Source organism: Agaricus bisporus (assembly GCF_000300575.1).
Source record: "Agaricus bisporus var. bisporus H97 unplaced genomic scaffold AGABI2scaffold_2, whole genome shotgun sequence".
Classification (NCBI taxonomy): Eukaryota; Fungi; Basidiomycota; class Agaricomycetes; order Agaricales; family Agaricaceae; genus Agaricus; species Agaricus bisporus.
In genome coordinates, this window is record NW_006267355.1 from 840,269 (window position 1) to 866,362 (window position 26,094).

The window sequence follows — 26,094 nt, forward strand, 5'->3', positions numbered from 1 at the left end:
TAAAGAAGTGGAGGAGAGAAGCATGTGGAGCACTTCGGAGGTGTGATTTTTTTCCAGTTCTAATTCAATCACCAGTATGTCAAGAGTAGGTGTCCTCGTCAAATGAGAATACTGAAGGCACGACAAGCTCCCGAGCGGTAAAGATAGAATCGATTACGCAATGCTTTGAGCCACACATCGATTTCAGTATAAAGATGAGTCCAGCAACGAATAAATTACCAACCAAACCACAAGGACATGGTCCGACATTAGTTCAAACCCTGTCCCAACGAGGGATCATTTCTTGCATCCGGCCCATGTCCATATAGCCTTCCGCGCCTTACACTTTCGTCCAGCCACCGGCCTGGAGGTCCAAAACGTACTGCCAGAGTGTCTAACATCTATATATTCCAGCGTCCTGTTGACGTGTGTATTGGCCTTTTGGAGTTTCCCACCCCGCGATGATATTAGACGCTGGAGACCAAACCATCCACTCGCTTTGGGCCTTTGAGAAAATTCCGCATTACCATAGTTGCCTGTTCGATCAGGATTCCTCAGAATTGTCTCGTGCCTTTTCGAATCACTGATCGACCATCAAAGAAATATACGAACGACAACACCATTATCGAGACCAAGATCAAAGCAAAACATGTCACGCGAGTCGACCAATTTTCACGACCCGCATTGGCCCAGCTGTCCATGCCCAAGAACTTTCAACGAGACCAACTACTTTCACCATTTGCATGTCTCGCCCTATCGTCGTATCGATCGTCCTTCTCTTCACGTCTTCGGTCGTCCCGACGACGGTCAATATCATCCCTGCGACGGTCATAATAGTAATCAGAGGGTCTGCGGTCATCATAGCCTCCTCGCCGGTAATCATCGTACCCTGCAGGCCTTTTATCATAATCCTCCCTCTTGGGGGGCGGAGACCTGGGTCGACGATCGTCATATTCGGGGCGGCGAGGAGGTGACCTGGAGCGGTCCCGTCGATATCTGTCGTCCCTGTAGCGGTCATCTCTATAGCGGTCGTCCCGGCGGTCATCGCGCCGATAATTATCTGGACCCCCGCCACGCTTGAAAAAAGTCAGCGAAGAAGTAAAAGTAGTCAAGGATACATACAGAATCATCCAAAGCTACTCTGACAGGCCTTCCTCGGAGTTCCTTGCCGTCAAGCTCCCTTACGGCTCGATCTGCATCTTCTCGATTGAGGTACTCAAGGACACTGAGACAACCCTCAGTGATAATTAAATGGAAGTGAATTGAAAATGTACCCTTGGCCGGGAGACTCGCGGTCGATATCAGCGAAGGAAACACTGCCGGCATCGCGTCCAAAGTCCTTGAGGTCCTATGATGGTCAATTTGTTAGGTTCCGTCCATTCATAATATAATTGCCGCAGTTCAGCCCGATCGAAACCATGTCCATGAAATCCGGATTGAAGGCCGTGGGAGAATAAATCCAACCGATGAGCCAATGGGGTCCAAGGTCGGGAATGCGCTCGGGAGAAGCCATTGAGCCAAGAAGCGATCGTACCTGCCAGCTGGTATCACGAGAAACGCCCGTAACTACAAGACGTATACCGGGAGGGCGACGCGCACGAGGACTGTAATACAAAAAAAGGGTTAGATGGTTTTTCCTATGGGCCTTCGGTCATACCCATGTCCTCGTTCATTTTCATACGGTTCGCGGCGGGGACGGCTTTCTTTTGCAAACTCAACGACGATACTGCGCGAAAAGTGTTAAATATGATGCGCCCTACTTGCATAAATACCTTACTTTGCACCCATGAAACTTTTCCCATTGAAAGTGTGAACAGCCTCTTCCGCGTCCTGAAGAAAGATTTAGGTCACTTCCACAAAAGAACTGCGACCACGTACTTTAGGGCTTTCAAATTCAACAAATCCAAAACCTTGCGACAAGATCAAGCAAACACGACTGCCATTCGCAGAGCAAACTCACCGGTCATGACACGACAGTCAATAATTCTACCAAAACCGTCAAAAAATTTCTGAACGTCTTCACTACGAGCATCGGGAGGGAGCCCTAGAGATTAACTATGAGCGGGACGGAATGCGTCCATGGGGAATGAACAGAAACTGACTGCCAAGATAGAGACGTCGAGACATGGTGGTTAGTGGATGAAGATGCGTGCTGACCAAAACGGGAATCAGACTCCGCCCAAGGCTTCCACGCATCCTTGGGCACGGACCACCTACGTGATCCTGAGAGCTTTGCGCCCATTATCTCCACAAAAATCGGAACGATACTCGCGAGCTGCAAACAAATTATCCTACTTCGATATGCAGCTGAAGGGGGTTGGAAAAGTATGAAAATAGCGTATGCAAACCAAAGGAACAAACAGACGAATTGCAAGTTAAATTGTGCCAGTCTAATATAGTTCAAGCAACTGGGCAGTATTATACAAAAGAGCATTAAGTTACGGAGATTGCGGTGAGAAGAAAGGAGGAGGCAGAATTAATGTTGTGACCAGTCAATTGAGTTGATATCAATGCCTTCCTGTACCATCTCCCATAATGGACTGAAGCTGTTGTCAGAGCAATTCAATCCCAGAAAAATCAGTGACACATACCTCATCTCGCGGAGTCGGTCAACGGTTCTAACAAGGTGCTCTACTACAAAATCGATCTCCGCTTCGGTCGTAAACCGCCCAATGCCAAATCTCAAGGAGGAATGGGCCATGTCCTCTGCGGCACCTATAGTATAATATGTCAATGCTAGGAGCTCCAGATCATGAATGATCTCACCAAGAGCGCGAAGTACGTAGGAAGGTTCTAAAGATGCCGACGTACAAGCACTTCCAGACGAAAGTGCAATATCCTGTCATTGTAATCAATACCTAAGCTATAGATTGAGCACGAAGATTTGTCACACCTTGAGTGCCATAAGCAAACTTTCGCCCTCGACATACGAGAAACTGAGGTTTACACAACCTGGGTATCCGTTGGAATCGCCGTTCCGCACAACATGTTCCATCTTATCATTGATTTTTTTGATCAGTCGGTCAGAAAGCTCTTTAATGCGAACATGATCTCTCTGTCATAACCCCAAATCAGTACGGGCTCATCATAGACATAGAAGAGGAAGTAAGAAACACTGTGTCAGTACCCCTGCACAAACATCATGGCCAGGCTGATTGGCGATTAAATATCACCACATCACGCGACTCATGTTAACAAATGAAAGCGCGCAAGAATCATCAAGAGGAAAGGGATCAGCTTATTACTCACAGTCATTTCGCTCTGTGCAATCCGAGCAGCTTCGCCTAAGCCGACAGCCAATGCAGTAGGAAGTGTCCCACTTCTGAGTCCACGCTCTTGACCGCCTCCGCTGAGTATCGGTTCCAATCTAACCCTAGGTCGCCTCCTGACATATGCCGCACCGATACCTTTAGGACCATATAACTTGTGACCGGAAATGCTCATCAAGTCGATATTCATTTCGTTCACATCCAAAGGTATCTTGCCAACGGCTTGTGCAGCGTCCGTGTGAAAGTAAACACCTCGATGTTTGCGAACGATCTCTCCAATTTCTTTGATTGGCTGTATAACGCCTGTTTCGTTGTTCACAGTCATAATCGTCACCAGTGAGGTATCAGGCCGGATAGCAGCTTCGAGTTCTTGAAGATCGACTATTCCACTCTTCTGCACCGGCAGATAAGTGATGTCAAAACCCTCCTCACTAAGTTTCCGGCATGAGTCGAGTACACATTTGTGCTCCTGACTTGTCGGTAAGTAAAACTAATGTGTAAGCACTCTGAATGGACGTACTGTTTGCGTTGTGATGATATGACGTTTTCTTTCCTTGTGAAAACGTGCTATTCCCTTGATGGAGAGATTGTTGGACTCGGTTGCTCCAGAGGTGAATATGATGTCTTTTTGGTCTGCGCCAATCAAGTCTGCAACGTACTGAGGAGGAAATTGAGACACATGAACAAAAAAACAAAGAGAAGAAACGCGTACTTTACGTGCATCTTCAACGGCTTGCTCGGCCTCCCAACCGTACGCATGAGTCCTACTATGAGGATTGCCATATTGATCTGTAAGATACGGAAGCATAGCATCCAACACACGAGGGTCAACGGGAGTAGTGGCCTAGGAAAAGATATGAACGGGATAGAAAAAACGCAATTTGCAGTTCCCACCTGCATATCCAAGTAAATTGGCCTGGTTTTACCCTTCACAGAATCTTCACGTCGAGGTACCTCGAGTTTGAAGCCAAGCATATCTGTCTACGTGAAAAAGTGTCCGACCCATGAGTGACGTGGACGACAAACCTGCCCGTGGGGTAAAATGATTTTCTTCTTTGTATGTGGAGGGTACATCCATTACACTTGCTCTGTCTGCACCAGACGGTTGCACGAATGACCGTCGGTTTTGGCACGATGCCACCACAGACTTTGCGCAAGTGCGGTGAACAGTTGCATTGCGAGCGAGCCTAGCCAACATATCTATGGAAGAGAGAGCGATTTATCAGATACGTTGAGGTGTCTACCAAAAGGCAGCTGCTGATGACCAAGACAGTCAGCGCCCGGGCGCCGATCTGAGAGCTGGGAGTCTGTCACGTGGTTCTAAATACGCTGTTCACCGCACCTCAGGTCCTCAGCCCACAAGGTCGACATCCACCCCATTGGATAATTTACTTGTCTCCATCATGAGTCCTAGTTTAGTCCGAGACTTAACCGTGGCGTGTACCTTTACGGGTAGTACTCTCCTTCGGTTTTTCATCTCTCTTTATGTGTTTCTTCACTTGCAGAGGACGATTACGATGATCAGCCAGGGCATGAGACACAAAAAGTGTATTGCAAAATAATAAATACAACTACATGCTAGGCAGTTAATCAGCTTTTAAAGGGCAGGGTTGGCATTCGCAACCAAGGTCTCAAAGTAAGCTTGGAACCAGGTACCAGCCTCAGGAGCGGGTTGATGAGCGTCGCTGCGAAGTTTCGTTAGCAATAGACCCAAAAAATTGAAGGTGATATACTCACCTAAGAGAGCAATGCGAGTCGAACCGAGGGGATGAATTGTCTGAGGTACCGTCGCATTCGCCACCTGGCTTGACCCAGACAATAGCATCGATGAGCGAGGAGCCAGTATTTGTTGTCGGTCGTTGACCGAAGCCAGCACCCTTGACGTTGCACCAGTCGCCCCACTGGTCTCTGATATTCTGAACACCCGAGCGACCTTGGTCGACGATGAAGTGAGCAGGGAAACCAGCATTACTGAGCATGGGAGCAAGAGCCTGTAATTGATATTAGCACCCAACAACAGTGATCATAGCAAATGCCGCAACTGACTTCAATGTAGTGTATTTCGTCATAATTACTGTTGCCCTGAGTGATAGGATCGGGAGAGGAAGCTCTAAGGGCGTTGAAGTTGGCAACGTTCGTGGCGATACCACGAAGGTTTCTGGGCGAGCCAGCGTCTCTGTAGATTTGGGCAAAGAGTTGGGCGGCAGGGGACAGATTAGCAGGCCAGCCCAACCATCCAGCATGGCCAGCATCGATGTACATGGTAACACCAACTGCGTTAAGTTTTTGGACAGCGTAAATGACACCCTCCTTGTAAGCGCTTTGGGCGTTAGCACATTTTTGGACGTTCAAATTTGTGACCAAATTAGCGAGCGAGTCAGGCTCAATGACAGCCACGACGGATACGTCAGGGAACTCTGAAAATTCCAAGTTAGCGTTCGGAAACATGACGGAATGCAGAAACCGTACGCTTAATCTGGGCCGCAATCTGGTCAACATAGTTCTTATACTTGTTGAGGCCATCATTGGCGAGAGAGAACTCTCCGTTAGAGGCGAGGGCGGCGCAGTCACGGTCGGGCAGATCGTAGACAACAATTTGAACGAGCTGGTTCTTGGACCGGGCATCGGCAAGGTAGCCACCGAGGTCGGGAACCTTGGCAACCGTATCAAACCAAACGAAGGTAGGGATTTTAGCAACCGAAGCAGCCTTGGTTGCCAAACTAGGATTGGATATATCAGCGGCCGCTTGCGCGACCTCGTCGGCATAGAACGGTGACAGCCAGACCTGTTAGAAAGATGAAAATGTTGGCAAAGAGGTGACAAGTAATCACGTACCGTTTTACCGGTATAAGGGTTTCCAGCACCTGAAGTAGGCCCTGTGCCGCCGGAAGTGGTGGTGGCGGGGGGTGTGGTGCCAGGCTGTGTAGTTGTGGAAGGAGGAGCTTGATTGTTGGGACTACGTTTTGTTTGATCTCTGTGGTTGCTTCGACATAAAGTATATACGTACAGGCACTGAGAATAGAAATCATTCTGCTTCACGCAGGTTGAGCCCGAAGCGCAGGTTGTCGGGCCAGCTATCATATGAAACACAGGTGAGATAAATTCCCTTCCTGTGTCACCACTTACTCCAGCCATTACCACCGCATTGACCCCATACAGGTGACTGAGCCTGGACAAAGCCTGGGACGAGCGAAGCCAAAGCTAGTAGAGCAGCGAATTTGAACATTGGTTCAAGAGAAGGATGGCAGAACCCCCGAGACATTCCCAAAGCTTCCCGTTCATTTTATAGCTACGAGTTGCATAGAGGTCACAAGGATTCAGCTGTGAAGTCTCCGGTGAAAATCCGTCAAGGGAGCCGGAAAGTCATCGGTGCTGGAGCCCCAAGTATTGGCCTAACTTCCTGCCCTGATCACAGGACTTCGATTCATCCGAATTATACACCCAGAACCTGATGGGATGCGGAGAAAAGGGTATACCCAGCACATTCGCAGCTCGGTCAAACATCGGGTCCATCTTTCGACGCCTAGACGCAAATCACGCTTGTGGTTTCGTCTAAGACGCGATATCGGAGAAACGAGAACAAGTTTCCCCGAGGCAGTCATATAATGTCGCATTGTGCACGCACAGGCAGGAAGGGCAGGGCGGCAGATTAAACCATGAGCTGAGCAGTATGGGAATGGGTTACCTACCCGGTCGAAGGAAACTCACGTGTCATTGTTTCCATGAGCTGCTTCACGAGCATACGGACCCAAACTTACCCAGCCAGTTTTTCCAAGAACCATTTAGACAGGTCGCCGCTGTGATGCATTGACTTCTGAAGGTCATGCTTCTGATCTGACTAAAGAGAGGTTCCCCATTGTCTGGATCGGCGCTTTTAAGCCACATTGTCGCAGTTATGCGGTGCCACGAGAAGAAACGGCATTTTTTAGGAGGTCTGCATGAAGCACTAGTGATTGCTATTCATATACAATATCCCAATTCGTTCATGTTCAATACATCGAGTGACTGAAGGTCCGCTTACTGACATCATTCAGCACGTTGCCTCGGCTAGAATCAAATACGATACCTATATGACGCCGTAGGACGACGAACATTTAGCATCGAGTTGAGTTTGTTGCTACTGCTTCCTAGCACTGCTAGGTGGAGGGGGGAGAAGGGGGACAACACCACCACCAGACGAATTCAAAAGGGAATTGCTGCTGCTCGTTGTATTGTTCTTTCGTCCAGGGATGTTGATCGTGAAAGTTTGCCCCTCCTTCAAACTGTAATCTTTTTTGGGACCGACAGGAATGTGGGGGGAGGGTGTGTCGGGTTCGGCTACTTCCGCATTTTTCCTGGCTTTGTAGCGCCTAGATGAAATCCGTCAAATGCTGAAGGATATTTCGCGCTTCAAGTACTGACTTGGTATGATCCTGGAGCGCCACATCTAACATGAAGAAAAATGTTTCAAACACAGGGATGTAAGGTTCATGCGTTGAACCTACTGAAATCAAAGCTATCCGTGCGCTCAGCAAACCCCATTCCGATGTAAGCCTTGCGACCAGAGTCTTCAACTCTGATCACAAAATAGCGTGAAGAGTCAAGAACGGCTTCGACGGAGGGTCGTTCAGGGTCATAATCCGCTTTGGCGAACACTGCGCCCGAGAAATCTGAGCAAGAAGTGTGCCGCTTACTGTGGAAACGGACGTACATTCGCCTAAGCAAACATTAGTCCCATGAAGAGTTAGAGGGCACGACAGACAGACCTGTCTGTGAGTCCTCAAACTGCATGACAACACCGCTAGACCGTTCGAGAATGCGGAGGCGGCCTTTCCACATTGGTTCTGCGAGATCGCCCCATTCGGCAGCACGATAACCGACATTGGCTCTCAAGGGCGGAACCTTGTAGACTGTTGGGGCGGCGTCAGGAAGTCAAACGGGGGAAGCACCAGGTATAGATGAACCAGATACTTCTCGGGCGATATACAGGATCGATTCGATTTCAGTGTCGAGGTCCATGGCGGTTGAGGTGAGGAATCAATACAATTCAAATACAGTTCAGCGATCTCAACACCTGATCAACAACAGTCATGGTCAACGCGCCCCCAACTCCTCCGCCCACCACTGCCGCAGAACTTCACGACCAGTCTCAAACTCAGCCCCAGGGCTCGTCCACCGCCCCGCCCCCTCCAGCACAGCTCGCCCAAGACTCGTTTCCCGCCTCCTTTCCGCTCATCGTCGATCTTGCAGCCAAGGCCCAGTACCATGACTTGATCTTCAAAGCTGAAGAAATCGATGTCTTGGTACGACAGCACACGCCGTTCTTCGAGGATTAGCCTCTTAGTCTCCCTTTTCAGTCCCACACAAGCCGCTCCCCCTCCCGCCTTTTCACTTTGGCCCCACTAGTCCTCACGTACCTCATCGTGGACAACCTGTCAGTAGACACTCATTACCGAACCTTCTGATCTAAAGTGGCCATAGTCCTCCTGCACAGTATGCTCTATCTCGCCTCCCGGATCCCTTACCCTCCTTGCCCTTAACCAAAGCTCTCTCCGAACTTGCAAAGGCAACAGCGGACAGGCAATATAATAAAATCTATTCTCGTGCTCAAGCCCTCTTCAATCTTGCCTCCCAACCTGATTTTCCAGACCCAAAGTTGGCCTCTGTAGTTGCTAATCTCGTCACAAACTTTGTCGGCAAGTCCGCCTCCATTGTCAAACCTTTGAATCTCTCAGACTTCTCTCATTAGAGGCCTTTCGTCAACGGACGCTTGTATTGCTATCTAGGGCGTATAGCTCGTTACCCCTGTCTCTCGCCCAAGTCTATCTAGGAATTTCAGGCGACCAGGTCGTCAAAGGTAACAGTGCACGCGACATCCCGTCTTGAGAGATAATAACGCGCTACATAGCGACGGAGCAATATGGGTGGAGTTACGACACATCCACTCGAATTCTGGAACCCAAGGCACATGCAATCTCTACGCCACAAAAGAGCTTGGATAGTAAGTTATTGGAAACATTGTCGCAGACAAAGACTGAGAGACGCTACCTAGGCATCTCTCTCACAACATTCAAGTTCATTGCGGACAGCGTAGCAGAGCTGGAAGCTTAACATAGTTGATTTATCCAGAATAGTAGATTATTTGCAGTACATGGTTTCATTGTAATATCGAGAGGGTAGCGCTGCATCATTGATCGACAGCACCTCAATAATGATAAAGGACCCTTGTCACAGCCAGGTTGAACCTTCGTTGAGCGTCTATTTACAATCCTGTATCTTGAAACCCACATGGATGTGAGCTCAACCGTCGCCCTGCAGGACATGGTCGATGACTCCCATATCGGTCTTGATAGCGTGGGCCTGCCATCCTTATTTCTGTTCGTCAACAATTTGACACGCTCCACAGATACCTCCCAATGACATACCAGAGCACTGGACGGCTCTTAACTTCACCTGGTCTGGAAAAGCCTTCCAGCTCAGCGTTGCTGACACAGACAGGTGCCTTACACACAGGAAGTCTTTACAGGTTTAATAATATGCTGATCGTACGCGTTAGGGTCTATGATCTCAAGACCGCTCTTCGCGACCTCACCAATGTGCCGCTAGAACGTCAGAAAATTCTGGGTCTGGTGAAGGGAAAGCTACCAGAGGATCAAGTTCTCATGTAGGTTTTCGTGTAGTCTGCTACTTGAGGCTACTCTGTTACCTGACCTGAACGCTCAAACCCAGTGCAGATTTACGTTTACCGGCCGGGAAAAAATTCATTCTCGTGGGGACACCTGAAGGGGACGAAATCAAGGATCCTTCGAGTCCGTGCAAATCGATCATATCATGCCAATGGTGCTAACGTCGAGTTACACAGGATTGGAAAACCTACCGGATATCGTTAACGACCTCGATGTTGACTTCACTGAAGATCCGGCCGCGAGTTTGGCATACCTCAATGATCAAAGAAACCGCAGAAAAGTTTTAGAGGCTACAGAAAAGTTAAAAATCAATATTATTTCCCCCTTCCGTGAGGGGAAGAAACTTTTGGTTTTGGATATTGATTACAGTAAGGGCATGCTTTAATTCATGTAGATCTGCCTGACTTCATTACTCGCAGCAATACTTGACACCAAGCCTTTAACGTCGGGCCTCTTACCGCCTGGTCGATGTGCAAGGCCTGGCCTTCACGAATTCTTGGAAGCCATTTATCCCCATTACGATAGTAAGTCGAGCCTTTTCCATCCCGAAACCATCAGTTGACTCGACAACGCAGTCTGTATTTGGTTTGTGTCGGATTTTTTCGTGATTCAATCTTACTGACTTTTCCGAAGGTCGCAGACGAGCTGGGTGTGGCTCGAGACCAAGCTTGTGGAACTTGGCATGGTCGGCTCGAATCGCAATTACCAGGTGATACATATCATCTACTAAACAACGGACTTTGCTGACCAGAGCAATAAAAATAGATCTCCTTCGGTATGTATTTTGATGTATCTCTACTTCTCACATTGATTCGTTTATATAGTGCTGGACAAAACCTGCATGTTTACCGTCTTCTCACAACGGAACAGCAAACCCTGGAATCATTCTGTAAAGGCACTACAGATCATCTGGAACCACTTTTCGCAGTTGTAAGCTCCCCAATGGCAAACTTCTATCTGACTCCCCGACGAACTGACCTGAAACCGCTTAGTGATGCAAGCAATACGATTCACGTTGATGATCTCGTATGTACATCATGCATCTCGGGGTTTTCGATTTAGCTTAATAATGATTCATTCAGAGCCGCAATTTTGCCTTGAACCCGAGGGAAGGTCTCAAGATCCCCGCTTTCAAGAATGCACAGACCGCAGAAGCGATGGCGGACCGGGAGCTCCATTACTTGACTCGATATCTGGTTCACATCGCGCAAGTAAGGGACTTCCGTATTTTGACTCACAAGGTATGATGCACTCCATCTCTCTCCGGACGCACACTTATTCAACTATGAGTCAGAATTGGAAACACATTGTAAGGCTTTTACCTTAGCCCGGCCTACAAGTTGGGTAATGTTCGACGGATGATTTTTTTTATGTCCGCTTCTCACGGATATGTAAGTAAACGCAAGAAAATGACATTCACGATGTATGTACGGTCTGGAGATGGCTAAAGACGACAAAAGGCTATGCATTATGAAATCCAGCGTGCAGTGACTGACAGTTGTCCACACAATACGTGAGAATATCGTGACAGCTACCGTACATTATAGTGCGCTGCTGGGTTCATGATCCCCGATAGAACAGATGAAACAGCCGAAACCATCCATCAAGTTGAAGGGCGGCCATGGAACATGGAAGTATGACGCAAGTCTCATTGAAGGCTGTGTCCAGTTCGCGTGGCAGAAAACTTTACAATGTCAGAATCTGACCTACAGCAATGAACGTATCATGAGAGGCAGGTTTCGAATGAAATGAGATTGTGGCTGTGTGCTTATCAAACCAACGCAATAAGAACAGGTCAGTTGTGCAAAAATGATATACCTCTCTCTCAGGCATAATGCTCAGTAAAAACGAGTTTGCATGTGTTTGACATGTAATTGACATGTAATTGACATGCGATCAACAAAAAGCGCATGTCCTGCGCAAGATTCTTGCATAGATGTCGGTCCCTCGCATGGTTTGCGCATACTCTTGCAATTCCATCAAAAAGTAATGAAGGCGTGAGAAAAGTATCCTCAAGCCCTCGAGTTTCCTCGTTCGAAGAAGGCTCAAGGAACCACTTTCCCGCGGCCTCAAGCAACTTCGTGGCCATCGAACGTGTTGGTGTACGGCGCCAGTGGGACTATAATCTCTAAATAACTTGGGCACAGTCGGTAACTTTGCTTTTCTTTGTTTTTTCTTTTGAATCAGGATTTATTATGCGACGCTCGAACATAAGCTGTGGTACACTATCGCTAGAGTAGACGAAAGAAGAGTGATAGGTTGGGTTGGACCCGGGCTTCTATGGATACCATGAAGAAGGTAGAGCAAAAACAATCCTTTTGGATGCGACATCTCTTCATTTCCAGGCATGCATGGCAATCTCGAGGAAGAGAGGGTCGTCGTTTGCATGCTAAATTGCTAATCGCATGTAATTCGCACGTAAATGACATCCTCTGAGCGAAAATCTTGCCAAAATGCGATTTACATGTCAATTGCATGTCAAACACATGCAAACTCGTTTTTACTGAGCATAATGGGCGGTCTGACCCATTGCCGGTTTTCACCTTCCGAGCCCAGCCGTAAGTATGCATGGTGAACAAGTCAACTGCACCTGTACCCTACTATACTTTGTATTCGGCGAATAAAGTACTTACACTACCAAGGACTTAGTTGGTCAAGCAACTTGAAGAGGGGACGCCTCTTCATGTGAGCATGTTTCACCCATTGTTTACCTGGGCCCATGCTACCGTACACGCACTAGTAGCAGATTATTCAGCGGTGTTGGCGGAGTACGCGCAGCTTTGATGCCGCACCACTCCTTCTACAATACCTTCATTTGGGTTTTACTTCCAGCCAAGTCGCAGTCCTGCATCAAACTCGCTCATTTTGGGCTCCCTAGTCGGAGCGCCCCTGCGTGTTTTGTAATTGAGGTGTCCGAAGCCCAACCGAGCGCGCTGTACTCGTAATCAGCTTTTAACTTAAATCCGGTTCTTTGTTGATGTTCAAATATTTGACTGCGTAGGCGGTATACCCTATTTTTATCACGAGACAAATTCCGAACATCTCTTGCATTATAAGATGTGGATCGCTATGCAGGCACGCCCTGTCCAGCCCTCCTGTTTTTCACTATCCATTCCACGAAACAAGTTTATCTGGCGATCCCCTCACTCCTCGCCGCGTACACGTAGATTGATAATGTCCTCAACTTCTGCCAACTCTGAAAACCCCGTGGCAGTCCCACGGCCGTCGGCAAGCCTAATCGTAGTCAATGAGCGCAATGAGATTCTGCTGGTTCACCGGAACCCTAAAGCGCGTTCGTTCGGTGGAATGACTGTGAGTTGCCGATGTGCCTTTTCATTTATATTTCCAGTCTGTGACGGCAGTTGTCTTTCTCGTCCTAGGTCTTTCCTGGCGGAAACTATGACAAGAAGCAGGACACAACTTTGGCAGTCACCGCAATCCGAGAAACTTTTGAAGAAACAGGACTTCTACTTGTTTCTTCTGACGAGCCCTCCACAACGGCGCCCCTCGACGACGCTCAATTGGAAGACGCGCGTCATCGCATCCACCAGCAGAAGCTACTATGGCAGGAGTTCCTTGATTCTCGCCGTCTGAGATTAGATGTTAGTGCACTCTTACCTTTTACGCAATGGATCACTCCCAAAGAAGCGCCACGGTAGGTATTCGGCTTTTCGCAAGCTTATTCATGTGATTTTCACTGGACTGTAACAGCCGGTTCCATACACAATTCTTTATCACATTCCTGCCTGCTACACCTTCAACAGGTTTTAATTCTGGAGCAAAGCATGAACACATTCCCAAAACAGGTGAGCTTCCTTCCACTGATATACCATATGAGAACCTAATAACAGCACACTCAACTTGGGGCTCAATGTAGATGGAGGCCAAGAGGTCATCTCCACGAGATTCGTTCACCCTAGCGCGATTTTACGCGAGTTCCATGACGGCAAAATTACCCTCTTGCCACCTCAATTCTACCTCCTTACAACACTTGTCGATGTACTTCAAGGAGTATCAAATACCGAGAAGCAAAGGATGCGAGTGGAGCACATATCTCGAAGCAATTTTGGTCGCATGACATTTAATCCCCGTCCGCTCAAAACAGAGGGCGAGGATCGTGTCCAGGGCCAGTTAATACTCACGTATGAAGGCGACGAAACTCGAGGAGGTTCGCCCGGACGCTTACATCGTGCAAATTTACGGATGGCTAACGGGGTGAGTACTGAATGACTTTTGAATTGTTGAACTTGGACTCTAAGAGATGCTATTCTAGTTAATTAGAGAGATCGTCCTTCAACGCAACTTTGATATCTATGACAATGTTGATTCGCATGCGCATAACTTTTCTCAATCTTCCAAACTTTAGTTACCAACGCAGCGCGATTAATGCAATTATGAATACTATATCTCATTCCAAGCGTTCGAGGTGCTATAGCTCAACCCTGTAGTAAAAACGTTGAATAAAATTACGGCTACACAGATATGGGATCTACACATGCTAGGATAATCCTGCTCATAAAGTACTGTCGTGATCGATGAAAGTTTAATACACGGTAAAATAGCAAACAAAAATAAAGATGCCAGCGTAAAGTTGGCTCGTAGGATCAATCAGGGCGTAACTTCTATGTGTTTGCATAGAATTGGTAATCGTATTGTACTGCCGAGCCCCAAAAGCTTGGAGTACATGCACCGACGGGCACTGCGCCATTGCCACCTAACTGGACGGCATTGACATCAGATGGACCAGCGGAAGGCCAACGTTTCAAGTTAGGAGCGTTAGGATTGCCGTTATGGAGGAACGCATTGTATTTTGCCTGCATCTCAAAGATAAGGGCGCTCTGCGCCGGGGAAGGGTTCGGGACGGTGCCAAACTGAATGGATTCAGAGGCGTTAATTGAGATTTGCCAGCTATCACTTAGAGGCTAAATTACTAACCACAATTTCAATATCGTCTTGATGGCAGACAACACCAGGCTGGGTGCACATGGGCGCCACCTCGTTTCCGGGATAGCTTGCGCCCAGTTCATACTCGCCGACGTATACGGACCCGCCATTGGCAGCCCAGTTACGAGCAAAGGTCCAGCTGGAGCACTTCCACAGATAGTCTGTTCCTATTTCCTGGAGCAACGCTCTTGCGTCCGGGGCAGAACTATAGAAGGTGGAGGACAATATGACATTTGTACGATCTTCTCCAAATGTGGCGTTGCATGCATCTGCCAGACCACTTTCGGTAAGGGGAGCCCGATAAGCAGAATAGATCGCAAAAGCAGCCTCATCGGCAACGGTAGTGATGAGAAGAGGTTTCGATACGGAAGGAAAAGGTGTGGTAGAGTCGAGAGATGTAGTGATGAATGAACCGTCGAGTACAGGACGTATTGGTTCTGACTGCCCTACAACAGGAACAGTCTGATACGCAGATACGAATAGTGCCATTTGATTATCGATAATTTGGTCCAGCGAGAGAGAGTTGTGACAAGCCTTATCCGTATTGCTGCACCCAATGAATCCATTATACAAACTTTGCATGGTTTGTTGCGTGGAAGCAGTCAAGAAGCCGAAGTTCTGATTGTCATTCATCATAAAGAGTCTGAAAACATTGAAAGGGCCAAACAAAGCTTACCATTGGATCTGATTGAATAATGCCGGAGCGGAAAAGGGAAGAAGCTGAGGGCGCCGCCAACAATGACCTTACCAAGCCTGCCCCAGAACTTTGTCCAGCGATAGTGACCTTATTTGGATCACCTCCAAAGTCAGGAAGAACTTTCTTCAAAAACTGCAAGGCGTTGACAAGATCTTTGACCGCCAAATTGGTGGTACCGTCTGGTGCCATGAATCCGAGCTAGGAACGAGGAGTCAGAGAAAAGATCAAATGCAGAAGAATCTCATAATTACAGCTCCGAGGCGATACTGAACAACAGCAACAATGGATTTGGTAGCAATCGCAAGTTTTGACCCATTCAAACCAGCACCATTGGCGGACCCTAGGATCATGGAACCACCATGGATCCTGTGCTCCCGTGAGCATGTGTGGCGTGCAGGTGGCAATAAAAATCTACGTACCACATGAACGCCGGAGCGGAGCCAGAAGCTGGGAGATTGGGTGGAACGTAAAGAATCATTGAGAGGCAATCCTCGGTGTACGTCGATGAATCAACGAATGGTTGGGGACACGTAAGAGGCGTGGCGGTTGCATCGGGAGCCCCGGTACTACGGCATTCGGGATGTCAGTACAGATGGATGAAATTAGGCGACAAAACCATACGGGAGGGTCCAGGACGAGACCAAGGTCGATGGTTCCCAACGTTGTGAGTTAGCATACTTGACTATGAAGCGTTGCGCTCCACTAGGGTCCTCACTACCTTGCGCGACACCGAACACAGTATCGCGACTAAGTCGGTCTTCGTCGCCACGAGGGCATAGCTTGTTCATCATCATTGATGACAGAAGCGAGCATAATACTTTCACGGGATCTACTCCGGGAATGCGAACCGATTTTACCGTAGGAGCACTTCGACCCAAGCCGGCAAGTATAAGTAGCGGCAGAAAGAGAGGAAGGATCATGGCTCCTGCAAACGAGGTTCAGCAGGTAGAGATAGATGACGGGCGAAGGGGGAAGATGGGCTTTAAATGCGCAGCCAGCATTAGATATATTTCGAGAACAAGCCAGGCCAAGCCTTGGAAAAACCAGGAGATCATTTAAGGAAGATGTGTCGGGCATCTCGCCATATGGAGCACAAGGCCACCCGTCGGCGAGCGGGGTTATTGAGGAGGTTAACGCGACAACCTCCTTGTTCCAAATTGGGACGGGATTTTTTCCCCTCTTGCTGTGAGTACCATCACTGGTAGTATGTTCGTTCCTAGGATCACAAATAATAGTAACATGTATCTCTTGTTAGTCACAAGAGCAAAGATCGAAAAAGCGATTACCCACATTGAAACCCTCATTTCATTCCACTCCATGCCGAGGGGGGATCCGTTTCCAGAGCGCCCCTCCAAGTGTTGGACTAGGTCCTCTCTAAAGCCTTTGGATGTTGAATTTGCTCGAATCCATTCAGATACGTTGATCCATCGTCAGCCTATGTTTATTCCAAAGGAAAAAAATAAAAGGGAAATCATTTGGTTACCTGAGTTCATCATGCAACGTAGATTAGGACTGTCACGCCTGAGCGTTGACCATCCATATGATGTATGTTGCTTTGAATATCAAGACCCGGAGGCCTCTTATTCTATCTTGTTCTTCCGAAAGTTGTTGATCAGCCGGGGACAAGTTTCCAAGGGTTTCAAGTCTGCTCCAAGTCTGTTTATGATTTCCTAGACTCGCAATTTGCCTGGGATTAGTGAACAAGCAGTCGCAGAGGACGTATTCCAATGATACTTTGTTCTCGCTGTGTCGACAGAACTGCCTCTCTTAAAATTACTTGTATTAACAACGTTCGGTGACCGCTCATGAAAGTCGCCAACTATTTCATTTGCACTCCTTCCTACCGTCGACGGGCAAGCGTAATGTCTTCCCGAAACATACCTAATTTCTACTCAGTTTTAGCTCATAAAAAGTTCGTAGACTGCACACTGTGAATTTCGGACTCGGACAAAACGGGGCATGAACGAAAGGAGGTAAGAGCGGGAATTGTGTAGATTTAAGTACATTTTGTGACTTGGTCAATAATCTACAAGAATTTGCGCCGCCCATGAACGTTTGAACTTCGGCAGCCCGCCAAGACCTGTCAGCAGTCTGTTCATGTCTAATGCGAGAGACATGAGAAATAAGATGGAGACCTCACTGCCGCCCAGGCACACATTCTTCCTGTTCCACCTTTTCAGGAACATGATTATGAATTAATTGATTGATGTCCTTGTGGTGGGTGTTGTCAGACCTGGTTGTCTGGCCTTTAGTATTTTTGACATGAGTACGTCCCTTGTGTTCGCAGCTTGTATCCTGGGTAATTCCGTAGGTGCATTATCTATCCGTGGACACTAGTTCGGTATAACTTTGAGTTCATTCTGGACGGTTCGAGAGCTATGTACATATTATATGGCAGCCCTTTTCTGAAGGCTGACGTCACTGCTTGCTTTACCATCAGTTGGTAAACACACTGTGAAGTTGACAACCTTGCCGTGCAATGGACTCAAACTCAGTCAAAATGTGAGACCAAACATTTGGATCACTGCGACTAACTAAAGCATGCCAGACTTACCCTAGGCGCTGCAGCAGGTTCCATACGCGAAATCCTATCAAAAATAAAAGTAATTGACGACAAGCATGGCAAATTTGACTTTGTGCTGTGTACTGGCGATTTTTTCGGGTTACTAGATGAATCAACCGAGTCAGATATCGACGACGATGAGGTCTCTCTTTTGCTTGACGGAAAATTGGAGGGTATGTTGTGAAATCTGTTACATTGGTGCACTCAAAAATTGACGAAATCTCAGTGCCTGTAGAGTGCTATATCATGCAGGGCAAGTATCCACTGCCACCCAAAGTCATACAGAAGTTTTCTAAGACTGGAGGGGAACTTTGCAGTAACATGTTTCTGATGGGTGAGCAAATCTAGCAAATACGCCAGGTGGTTTCATCCTCATGATTATCCCAGGCAAATCCGGAACAATCACTACAGCCAATGGCATACGAATCGCGTGTCTTGGAGGCGTGTATGATGCAGAGATTTACAGTTCAGTCGACGCTGCTCCAGTGAGTTGAACATCCGTTTCGTGGTCCATCGTCATTGACTTCTTGCAGGGTTTTGTCTCCCCCTACTTCTCTACTCACACGAAAGAACGTTTGCTTGCAAATTGTTTTTCAACTGTTTCAACAACTCAAAGTTACAACTCCCTTGCGTCCATCCAGTCAAACTTGCCGCCTTCACAATTGGTTGATATTCTGCTGAGCAATATGTGGCCTTCCCGCATCGCACATTCATCAGCATGTCCAGTTCCTCAAAATGAACTCTTCCCAATCATCGCCCCACCTCTCGACGAAATTGTACGGCGTATACGACCGCGATATCACTTCACCACAGGCGGAGGGTCGCCTCCCTTTTTCTGGGAGCGTGAGCCCTTCGTTTGGGATGAAGAGGAAGGTCGCGTGATGCGGTTCATCTCTCTAGGCGCCTTTGGTGGTGGGACACTATCGTCAGGCAAGAAACAGAGAGTACGTCTCATCACTGACTACATCGTACGCCGACAATTCTTTGTTTAATATCTTATTTCAGTGGTTTTATGCTTTCAGCATCTCTCCGAAACCGACTTCAAGTCCTCTTCTACCTTCCAATGTGACCAGTAATCCATTTACCGAACCCACCAATAGGGGATTTAAACGTTCATTCGAAACGTCTGAGGGCACTAACTTCATTTTTGGCGACGTCCGTCAGCCGGTGAAAAGGAACAGAATTGGTGAGACTCAGATTTCCAATCATTTCGGGTTGTTAATATCTCTCAGTGCAAGGAGATCCTGGGAAACCGCCCCCTGGTTACAAATGTCGTCGTTGTGAATCAATAGATGTACCGATATTTTTGCTATGCTTGAACTATCACTGACCTTGATGTCAGCATTTTATTATCGATTGTCCGGAACGCTCAAAACCTCCTGAAGGTTATATTTGCAAGCTCTGTACAGAGGTACATTCAATTTCCCAATGAAAATGGCTAATGTGATCTTACCACTCGCATAGCCTGGTCATTTCGTTCGCGACTGTCCCTCGAGGGATGCCGTCGGAGATACAGGTGGTCGTAAACCCAAACCCGGATATGTTTGTCGCGCATGTGGCAGTGAAGAACACTATCTTGACGATTGTTTGACCAACCGATCAGCACAAAAGGGTGACAGACGACCTGGTCATAGAGGTCCGGCCAGAGAGATTGCTCGTGAGTGTTCCGCAGGGTTAGTCAATAGTTATGGTACAGGTTCTAATCAGTTACTTTCTACGGCCCTCAGCTGATGAATGTTGGTTTTGTTTATCAAATCCTAACCTCGCGTGAGTCGATTGTCTTGTTTCTCGATGCACATATTAAACAAAGTTTAGAAAACATCTCATCGTTTCGATTGGATCCGAGGTCTATGTGACTCTGCCCAAAGGTCAAATAGTTCCCACTCAATCGACGTCTGATCCTATGAGCATTCCCGGTGGTGGCCACGTTCTGATCGTTCCCATCACGCACTATCCGACTTACACGACAATTCCTCCCGAATTAGCTCCTCCGATAATGGAAGAAACTGAAAAGTAGGTCCATCATAATTTCTTTCGAATTCTATCTCTCATAATTTTTCAGATACAAGTCAGCACTGAGAGCATTTTTCAGCAAGCATGGCTGTAGTTTTGTGATGTTCGAGGTTGGGCGACTGAGCACCAAAGGGGGCCATGCCCATGTACAAGTTGTGCCTATACCCCGAGCACTTGAAGACCGAGTAGAGGACGAATTTATCCGTGAGGGTCGGGCTGTGGGAATAGATTTTGAACGAGACGCTGAGGAGGCCATGAATCTCTGTGCTGGTGGTAAAGGTGGCTACTTTAAGGTTGAATTGCCCGATGGCAGGAAAATGGTTCACCTCATCAGGGAGCACGTTCCTTTCAATCTACAATTTGGACGGTGCGTGGCTGTACAAAATGTTCCCGAATAATGCCACTGATATTAGATTGCGTGTTTCGTTCGTGACAAGGCAAGTACTTGTTACACTGTTGGGTGTACCAGATAGATTGGATTGGAAGGCGTGCACATTATCCGATGAAGAGGATCGCAAAGATGCGCAGGCTTTCAAGACAGCTTTTGCTCCATTTGACCCAAGTTTATAAGCGTCATAATCATCCAAACTACTTAACAAGTCTACATATTTCAAATTCGGCGATTATGGTCTCAGTCCTTTTGAAATTCCTATTCCAATAGATACATTGCTTAAACATGAGCAGGTTCCATGTTCTCGTCAACTGAAGTCTTGTAGCTATGTCCGAAAGCCTGCATCCCAGTCTTTCTGGCCTTCTTTAGGACATTCGCAATAGCATCAACCCCTGTGATTGAAACTAATGAGCAGCCACCTTCGAGTAAAATTGTGATCACACATACCTCTATCCAAGACTTCGAGCGGAGGTCCGAATGAAAGCCTAACGAAGTGATGGCAAGGAGAATTGAAAAGATCTCTACGGTGAGCGGGATTGATGTCAAAAAATATGCCCGGGATTACAATCGTCTTTTCTTTGAGCAATTCTTCAAAGAATGTCTGCAAGGAATGTAAATAAGGTCATGCAATCGACTGCATAGACTTACAAGGCCGTTGTTGAGAGGAGGCGGAAGTTTCTCGAGATTGAGCCAGATATAGAAGGTACTGGTTGGGGGAATATCAACGTCAAGGTGCAGCGCGTGGAGCCGCGCGAGAATATGGTCTCGCTTCATCTTGAAATGTTTCTGCAGGGCAACTTTTTCCATTGCAACATGAGCCGGGTCCAAGAGAGGAATAGCCGCTAGCTGCATCCTAGCTGAATCTCAATATCGATAGTAAGATCTGCTGACGATTCCAGACTTACGGGTGATTGGCACCTCCATCAAGGAACGAGCCAGCTTGAGAAAGAGCCGTGATCAAATTTTTAGGCCCAATGACCCAGCAGATACGCCAACCGGGTAACCTCCAGTTCTATGACGATTGATAGCAATCAGGATTATTTTCATCGATTCTGTGTAGTGTCGATAACGTACCTTCGTAAGTCCATCGATAATGACTACAGAATCCTGCACGACACATGGATATGATATTAGAACTCCATAGAAAAACTCGGGGTACCTTGTTGACGTCTTCGACGTACTTGGCAGCCGAGATAGACTTTCCATAATCATGAAACCGTTCAGGGTAAATGTACCAAGAATAGAACTGATAACTGATAAGTAGTTGTTTCCTTATCGCCCTATTTTTATGAACCCACCTCATCAAGAATGACCGTCGTCCCTTCCCTTCCCAAAGACGCAAACTCTCGCAGATCATGTCCTCTGCATGAAGTCATGAGCAAAGCCTTTGTCTGGTAAACAATATTATTTTTTCTACCGTATAACCTAGAAATTATATATTCATACAGTGAAGTTATAAAGTATCGATTGAACATACCTGCCCAGTGGGATTGCGAGGGTTTGACGCTAGGATAACCTGGAGACCCTGTGTCCTGATATCGCGCTAACCGACGGCATGGTCAAGCTAGTGATAGACCAATTACAGCACGGTTGATTACCTTAGTCTGTTCAATATCTAGTCGGTATTTATCCTAGAGCTCAACGTTTAATACTCGAGAAACTGGTCCTGAAAGACACGCGGACCTTCGGGTTGAGACTGGGAGGATACAAATGTAAATTGACGCTAGAAATGAATCACACGGAACTTACGCTGTTGGGACGGGAACGAGCCGACGGAAGGCACTAAGAACCTGATCATAAGCAGTGTAGTCCGGTACTTGGTAGCTCTATTTTTGTGTGAAAGGATGACCATAAAGCGTGAGTCGTGCTTACGGTGTAGACGTCGCCAATAACTGCAGCCACCCTGGAAAGACCCGAACGGCCTCCAGGAACGATGCAAACGTTTTCATACGTATACTGACTGTCCTTTCCTTCGCGGTATGTGTGATTATAGAGGTTTGCGACGGCTTCGCGAAGAGCTAAATAAAATAGGACCAGATAAACTTATCGGAGAGGAACCGTGTGACCCTGTGTACCTTTGACCCCAGTGGTCGGGGCATACTCCAAAGAATCCAATGGCATTGGAATGGAGCTAGGGCGTTCAGGAGCACCAGGAATAGGGCCAACCTCAGGAGCACCCTGACCAAGGTTCGACCATTCATGAGAGCTACTATAGCTAAATCCATTGGCCATCGCTCGATCGGAGCAATAGATAACGCCAGTGCTACCTGGGTGCTCTATTCCGGGGATAGTTTCTTCTTCCTACACCGCTGTTAATTGATAGCGAAAAGCCAATATGGGAGGAATCCTACTGACTGGATCAACTAACTGCGGGAGGCCTTTGGGCTGATGGCCGGGCGCTTGGCGGAATATCTGGAATGCTTGGTTGTATCGATCACGGGTGCGAAGCTAAATGGACCATACCTGATGAGCTTCGGACTCTTTCTCGTGCTTGTGGTGCCGCATGACATCGCGGACCTGATCCACGAAATTAGAGAAGGAGGCGACGCGGGGGAGATGGAAATACATGAACCAACATACAATATCTGTGAACGCATGGAAAGGGGTACTTATACCAGAACCAGGCAGGGGAGTATTCAGCTGAGGCGTGTCCGAGCTAGTCAATGGCATAATGTGAGTTAGCGGTGAAGAAAGTTGCAGCTTTAGGTGGTAGGAATCAGCGTGTTTGCTACTCACAAAGATCATCTCGCTGATGCCCAGGATCTCCAGATTGCCTCAGAATTACCCAAGAATTACCGGTTAATTCACGAGGGGGTTTCTCCCACCGCGTTATCATTGTTACCTAATATGGAAGGAGGATGTGGTGATCTATTAAATGGTTGTGAACTCTTCAAGTGACCTGGAGATTTTTTGGAAGTCATTCGATGTTTTCAGACAGGTGTACCAAGGCCGGCAATTTGCCCAGGTTTCAAACCTCACAAAAGAGGGTCCGGACGCTTCAACTTCAACATAGCACACATGACCGGTAAATATTTGGGAACCCCCCTTAATAAATTAACAGGAAGAGACTTGGGCTGCAACTTATTCTGTAACCCTACATCTGTATTGGGGCTCGCTCTGGTGACGAAGAATGATCAAATATGTGAAACGCCCCATTGAAACACGAGAGATTGGCCATCGGTACGAGAACAATTTGCGAAATTGCGAATGGCATGCATCGCGACTGCAAAAGTATATATAGGAACCTGCCACCTTGCATAAATCCTAATCGAGTAAATCGTTATATGTATATGTTGTTACGGTCCATTTTTCTATATCGGGGGCACCCTTAGAATGAATCCTTCTCAACCCGGTGCTTCATTCATATAGTGTTTTACATAATACCCGCTCAGGCGGTGAGCGAGACGAGCGATCTATAAAACTTATATATAAAGACTCGGATCTTGCAACTAAGCTGCAATCCTCTCTTATCATCTTGAACGACTTTGCACTCTAACGATCATGCCCAGCTTACAATTCCTTCCTCAGCCTCTTACTGCCGCAGTACGTCAACCACATTCCGATTTTAATTTAACACTACTATATCTCTTTCGTAGATTGTCGGCTGCCCATTCAGGTCAGTCTCCTCCCCTTATAAACGTGGTGATTCATGAATTAGGGATATCTTAGTGGCGGACAGGTGAGGATGACATCAGTCAATGAAGGCGATTATAACTTATTCCTCCTCGGTTTTTGTAGCGCAGGACTGGCGTGGACCAAGGGCCGATCCGACTCGTAGAAGCAGGCCTTGTTGAACAACTCAAGGGCCTCGGATGGAACGTTGTTTTCGACGGGCATCATCAATTTGAAGAATACAATAATCTGGATGATGCACCCATAGGAATAATGAAGAACCCTCGAACAGTGTCTCAAGTAAACAGATCTGTGGCTGGGGTGGTGATGAATCATGCGAAGAACGGCATGCTTCCTGTGACGCTAGGGGGTGATCATTCTTTGGTAGGAGTCTAGACCCGGGGTTCGCGATAGTGAACGCTCACCGCTTGTTGTTTGAATAGGCAATGGGCACCATTTCTGGGTCACTCGCGTATGTTTTGGCCTCTCTGTCATATTATAAGGCTTACAGTCACACAGGGTCCATCCCGATGCATGTGTCATTTGGATCGATGCTCACGCTGATATCAATACCATTGAGACGACGGATTCAGGTAAGTAGCCAAAATCGGGTCAATATCGAAAATTCGCTCACAATTCAGCAGGGAATATGCATGGCATGCCTCTATCTTTTCTCCTCGGTATTGGCGACAAAATACAAGAGTTTGATTGGATCAAGCCCGTTCTGAAGCCAGAACGCTTAGTCTACATCGGCCTTCGCGACCTTGATGCCGGAGAAAAGCGATTATTGCGCGAACACAACATTAAAGCCTTCAGTATGCACGAAGTCGATAAATATGGCATCGGGAAAGTTGTCGAAATGGCATTGGATTATGTCAACCCAAAACGAGATCTACCAATACATCTCAGCTTTGATGTAGATGCACTGGATCCTAGTGTCGCCCCATCAACTGGTACTCCGGTACGTCCCATATCGTGATGATCACTGTTGCGTGCTTAGTTTTGTAGGTGAGAGGTGGACTTACCTTCCGGGAGGGTCATTACATCTGCGAGGCCATTCACGAGACTGGTCTACTGGTGTCATTGGATTTAATGGTTCGTGTGATGCAAAGGGCTCTGGCCGCTTTTCGTGTTTTTCTTTGCTTATCATTACCTGCAGGAGGTCAACCCATCTCTCGCAGAAGCTGCGGATGCCGACAAGACTGTCGCTGTCGGTTGTTCGCTTGTGAGGGCTGCTTTGGGTATGTGAAGTATTTGACAGCGTTGACACAATTGCTTAATATGTTTCGCAGGGGAAACACTTTTGTGAACACTTTGGCCCCGCTTCTTGCCTGTGTCGCTGAAAGTAGGTTGTGGTACTTCAACACCTGGAGGATGTATAGTCCAGGGGTACATGAACTGCGAATTGATAGAAACATGAAAACTTTCCCTGAACTTGCCTCCCAATAATTAGCCAGCCCTTGGGTGATGAGGCCAGCCTGTGGAAACAGAGCAGACCGATTTTCACGTTGAGACTGGTGAAAAGACAGATTTTGCAGGGTTTAAAATTTTTTCGGACGGACCAGGGACGGACGAGAAAGTGCGAAAAAGACCAAATTGGGACCCGGCTTCTGTATATAAGGTTAATCCGGGGGGCTTGATCTGGGCTTGATCAGATGTCACTTGTTTTCAGCCATTGCGAAATTGATGTCACCCACCTGCTACACATGATGGGTGGAGTAAAATTGACCATATCATAAAACTATCAAGGGTGGACTCCCAATCAGGAAAAAAAATATGGCATTTGAAGCGGGTTCCGGTGGGAAGTGGTTTGTTGCCATGGGACTCGATGACAGTAACTGTGCAGACATGAGAGACTCACGAGGGCGACAGCCTGCAGGAGTTAAGTATTAAGCGCCCTGGAAAAAGCCTATGTGCAGCGATGATTCATGAAAACTACATACACTTGGACAGCATTCCCA

At 47.4% G+C, this 26,094-nt stretch overlaps 12 protein-coding genes across 12 annotated transcripts; 5 read left to right on the top strand and 7 right to left on the bottom strand.

Moving 5' to 3' along the window:
- Positions 1-340: 340 nt before the first annotated feature.
- On the bottom strand, positions 341-2,129 carry AGABI2DRAFT_190388 (hypothetical protein). Its single transcript, XM_006457941.1, has 9 exons — positions 2,082-2,129; positions 1,940-2,023; positions 1,858-1,889; positions 1,757-1,809; positions 1,637-1,705; positions 1,514-1,583; positions 1,254-1,327; positions 1,102-1,204; positions 341-1,052 (listed from the first exon to the last, which is right to left on the bottom strand). The coding sequence occupies exons 1-9, from the start codon at positions 2,104-2,106 to the stop codon at positions 693-695; spliced, it is 870 nt and encodes a 289-aa protein (XP_006458004.1). The 5' UTR covers positions 2,107-2,129; the 3' UTR covers positions 341-692.
- A 326-nt stretch (positions 2,130-2,455) lies between these two features.
- On the bottom strand, positions 2,456-4,326 carry AGABI2DRAFT_63463 (hypothetical protein; the record flags this gene model as incomplete). The annotated part of the gene is made up of 9 exons (XM_006457942.1): positions 2,456-2,519; positions 2,571-2,694; positions 2,746-2,818; positions 2,873-3,034; positions 3,229-3,717; positions 3,769-3,906; positions 3,961-4,092; positions 4,182-4,225; positions 4,275-4,326. The coding sequence occupies 9 exons, from the start codon at positions 4,324-4,326 to the stop codon at positions 2,456-2,458; spliced, it is 1,278 nt and encodes a 425-aa protein (XP_006458005.1).
- Positions 4,327-4,765: 439 nt separating this feature from the next.
- On the bottom strand, positions 4,766-6,506 carry AGABI2DRAFT_190390 (exoglucanase 3). The gene is made up of 7 exons (XM_006457943.1): positions 6,375-6,506; positions 6,256-6,322; positions 6,084-6,204; positions 5,718-6,033; positions 5,295-5,665; positions 4,986-5,239; positions 4,766-4,933 (listed from the first exon to the last, which is right to left on the bottom strand). The coding sequence occupies exons 1-7, from the start codon at positions 6,472-6,474 to the stop codon at positions 4,846-4,848; spliced, it is 1,317 nt and encodes a 438-aa protein (XP_006458006.1). The 5' UTR covers positions 6,475-6,506; the 3' UTR covers positions 4,766-4,845.
- Positions 6,507-7,157: 651 nt separating this feature from the next.
- Positions 7,158-8,261, bottom strand: AGABI2DRAFT_190391 (hypothetical protein). The gene is made up of 7 exons (XM_006457944.1): positions 8,192-8,261; positions 7,994-8,137; positions 7,939-7,944; positions 7,733-7,882; positions 7,650-7,674; positions 7,315-7,597; positions 7,158-7,268 (listed from the first exon to the last, which is right to left on the bottom strand). Exons 1-6 carry the CDS (start codon positions 8,244-8,246, stop codon positions 7,366-7,368), a joined length of 612 nt encoding a protein of 203 aa, XP_006458007.1. The 5' UTR covers positions 8,247-8,261; the 3' UTR covers positions 7,158-7,268; positions 7,315-7,365.
- Positions 8,262-8,288: 27 nt separating this feature from the next.
- Positions 8,289-9,463, top strand: AGABI2DRAFT_133839 (hypothetical protein). Its single transcript, XM_006457945.1, has 6 exons — positions 8,289-8,530; positions 8,585-8,661; positions 8,709-8,923; positions 8,977-9,084; positions 9,136-9,228; positions 9,280-9,463. Exons 1-6 carry the CDS (start codon positions 8,318-8,320, stop codon positions 9,336-9,338), a joined length of 765 nt encoding a protein of 254 aa, XP_006458008.1. The 5' UTR covers positions 8,289-8,317; the 3' UTR covers positions 9,339-9,463.
- A 13-nt stretch (positions 9,464-9,476) lies between these two features.
- Positions 9,477-11,408, top strand: AGABI2DRAFT_199177 (hypothetical protein). Its single transcript, XM_006457946.1, has 13 exons — positions 9,477-9,581; positions 9,634-9,725; positions 9,784-9,891; positions 9,957-10,036; positions 10,090-10,281; positions 10,333-10,437; positions 10,489-10,498; positions 10,547-10,622; positions 10,679-10,688; positions 10,738-10,843; positions 10,906-10,939; positions 10,996-11,154; positions 11,208-11,408. The coding sequence occupies exons 1-13, from the start codon at positions 9,516-9,518 to the stop codon at positions 11,238-11,240; spliced, it is 1,071 nt and encodes a 356-aa protein (XP_006458009.1). The 5' UTR covers positions 9,477-9,515; the 3' UTR covers positions 11,241-11,408.
- A 1,679-nt stretch (positions 11,409-13,087) lies between these two features.
- Positions 13,088-14,279, top strand: AGABI2DRAFT_64679 (hypothetical protein; the record flags this gene model as incomplete). Its single annotated transcript, XM_006457947.1, has 5 exons — positions 13,088-13,225; positions 13,294-13,568; positions 13,625-13,719; positions 13,791-14,128; positions 14,187-14,279. 5 exons carry the CDS (start codon positions 13,088-13,090, stop codon positions 14,277-14,279), a joined length of 939 nt encoding a protein of 312 aa, XP_006458010.1.
- Positions 14,280-14,535: 256 nt separating this feature from the next.
- Positions 14,536-16,348, bottom strand: AGABI2DRAFT_115034 (hypothetical protein; the record flags this gene model as incomplete). The annotated part of the gene is made up of 6 exons (XM_006457948.1): positions 14,536-14,784; positions 14,849-15,475; positions 15,534-15,752; positions 15,806-15,920; positions 15,974-16,120; positions 16,176-16,348. 6 exons carry the CDS (start codon positions 16,346-16,348, stop codon positions 14,536-14,538), a joined length of 1,530 nt encoding a protein of 509 aa, XP_006458011.1.
- A 1,164-nt stretch (positions 16,349-17,512) lies between these two features.
- AGABI2DRAFT_190395 (hypothetical protein) lies at positions 17,513-17,760 on the bottom strand. Its single transcript, XM_006457949.1, has one exon. It carries the CDS (start codon positions 17,738-17,740, stop codon positions 17,573-17,575), a length of 168 nt encoding a protein of 55 aa, XP_006458012.1. The 5' UTR covers positions 17,741-17,760; the 3' UTR covers positions 17,513-17,572.
- Positions 17,761-18,033: 273 nt separating this feature from the next.
- On the top strand, positions 18,034-20,528 carry AGABI2DRAFT_176528 (hypothetical protein; the record flags this gene model as incomplete). Its single annotated transcript, XM_006457950.1, has 11 exons — positions 18,034-18,056; positions 18,103-18,290; positions 18,344-18,451; positions 18,505-18,602; positions 18,651-19,061; positions 19,123-19,272; positions 19,460-19,528; positions 19,582-19,774; positions 19,845-19,884; positions 19,933-20,130; positions 20,180-20,528. The coding sequence occupies 11 exons, from the start codon at positions 18,034-18,036 to the stop codon at positions 20,526-20,528; spliced, it is 1,827 nt and encodes a 608-aa protein (XP_006458013.1).
- A 35-nt stretch (positions 20,529-20,563) lies between these two features.
- AGABI2DRAFT_190396 (hypothetical protein) lies at positions 20,564-23,237 on the bottom strand. Its single transcript, XM_006457951.1, has 17 exons — positions 23,102-23,237; positions 22,985-23,038; positions 22,877-22,933; positions 22,597-22,822; positions 22,394-22,539; positions 22,271-22,347; positions 22,205-22,217; positions 22,120-22,152; positions 21,999-22,064; positions 21,939-21,946; positions 21,820-21,883; positions 21,681-21,767; positions 21,596-21,628; positions 21,427-21,533; positions 21,170-21,374; positions 20,969-21,122; positions 20,564-20,913 (listed from the first exon to the last, which is right to left on the bottom strand). The coding sequence occupies exons 1-17, from the start codon at positions 23,189-23,191 to the stop codon at positions 20,801-20,803; spliced, it is 1,533 nt and encodes a 510-aa protein (XP_006458014.1). The 5' UTR covers positions 23,192-23,237; the 3' UTR covers positions 20,564-20,800.
- Positions 23,238-23,975: 738 nt separating this feature from the next.
- Positions 23,976-25,862, top strand: AGABI2DRAFT_190399 (arginase). The gene is made up of 10 exons (XM_006457952.1): positions 23,976-24,064; positions 24,118-24,137; positions 24,191-24,200; positions 24,260-24,517; positions 24,577-24,605; positions 24,653-24,726; positions 24,778-25,094; positions 25,142-25,228; positions 25,293-25,374; positions 25,426-25,862. The coding sequence occupies exons 1-10, from the start codon at positions 24,023-24,025 to the stop codon at positions 25,440-25,442; spliced, it is 936 nt and encodes a 311-aa protein (XP_006458015.1). The 5' UTR covers positions 23,976-24,022; the 3' UTR covers positions 25,443-25,862.
- Positions 25,863-26,094: the final 232 nt, after the last annotated feature.

Coding starts and splice junctions, on each gene's coding strand:
- AGABI2DRAFT_190391 (XM_006457944.1), bottom strand. CDS start 8,246: ATGGACCTCGACACTGAAATCGAATCGATCCTGTATATCGCCCGAGAA. Junction 7,675..7,732: donor CACGGATAGCTTTGATTTCA/GTAGGTTCAACG, acceptor TCTTCATGTTAG/ATGTGGCGCTCCAGGATCAT. Junction 7,598..7,649: donor GCGCTCCAGGATCATACCAA/GTCAGTACTTGA, acceptor GATTTCATCTAG/GCGCTACAAAGCCAGGAAAA.
- AGABI2DRAFT_190390 (XM_006457943.1), bottom strand. CDS start 6,474: ATGTTCAAATTCGCTGCTCTACTAGCTTTGGCTTCGCTCGTCCCAGGC. Junction 6,205..6,255: donor GATTTCTATTCTCAGTGCCT/GTACGTATATAC, acceptor AACAAAACGTAG/TCCCAACAATCAAGCTCCTC. Junction 5,666..5,717: donor GATTGCGGCCCAGATTAAGC/GTACGGTTTCTG, acceptor TGGAATTTTCAG/AGTTCCCTGACGTATCCGTC.
- AGABI2DRAFT_190396 (XM_006457951.1), bottom strand. CDS start 23,191: ATGCCATTGACTAGCTCGGACACGCCTCAGCTGAATACTCCCCTGCCT. Junction 22,934..22,984: donor AAGAGTCCGAAGCTCATCAG/GTATGGTCCATT, acceptor CAAGCATTCCAG/ATATTCCGCCAAGCGCCCGG. Junction 22,540..22,596: donor CCCGACCACTGGGGTCAAAG/GTACACAGGGTC, acceptor TATTTTATTTAG/CTCTTCGCGAAGCCGTCGCA.
- AGABI2DRAFT_190399 (XM_006457952.1), top strand. CDS start 24,023: ATGCCCAGCTTACAATTCCTTCCTCAGCCTCTTACTGCCGCA. Junction 24,727..24,777: donor CATTGAGACGACGGATTCAG/GTAAGTAGCCAA, acceptor ACAATTCAGCAG/GGAATATGCATGGCATGCCT. Junction 25,229..25,292: donor TGGTGTCATTGGATTTAATG/GTTCGTGTGATG, acceptor CATTACCTGCAG/GAGGTCAACCCATCTCTCGC.
- AGABI2DRAFT_133839 (XM_006457945.1), top strand. CDS start 8,318: ATGGTCAACGCGCCCCCAACTCCTCCGCCCACCACTGCCGCAGAACTT. Junction 8,662..8,708: donor TACCTCATCGTGGACAACCT/GTCAGTAGACAC, acceptor AAGTGGCCATAG/TCCTCCTGCACAGTATGCTC. Junction 8,924..8,976: donor TCTCGTCACAAACTTTGTCG/GCAAGTCCGCCT, acceptor TTCTCTCATTAG/AGGCCTTTCGTCAACGGACG.
- AGABI2DRAFT_190395 (XM_006457949.1), bottom strand. CDS start 17,740: ATGTTCCTGAAAAGGTGGAACAGGAAGAATGTGTGCCTGGGCGGCAGT.
- AGABI2DRAFT_199177 (XM_006457946.1), top strand. CDS start 9,516: ATGGATGTGAGCTCAACCGTCGCCCTGCAGGACATGGTCGATGACTCC. Junction 9,726..9,783: donor AGCGTTGCTGACACAGACAG/GTGCCTTACACA, acceptor CGTACGCGTTAG/GGTCTATGATCTCAAGACCG. Junction 10,844..10,905: donor TGGAACCACTTTTCGCAGTT/GTAAGCTCCCCA, acceptor GAAACCGCTTAG/TGATGCAAGCAATACGATTC.
- AGABI2DRAFT_190388 (XM_006457941.1), bottom strand. CDS start 2,106: ATGTCTCGACGTCTCTATCTTGGCA. Junction 1,810..1,857: donor TTGAATTTGAAAGCCCTAAA/GTACGTGGTCGC, acceptor ATCTTTCTTCAG/GACGCGGAAGAGGCTGTTCA. Junction 1,205..1,253: donor CGCGAGTCTCCCGGCCAAGG/GTACATTTTCAA, acceptor GGGTTGTCTCAG/TGTCCTTGAGTACCTCAATC.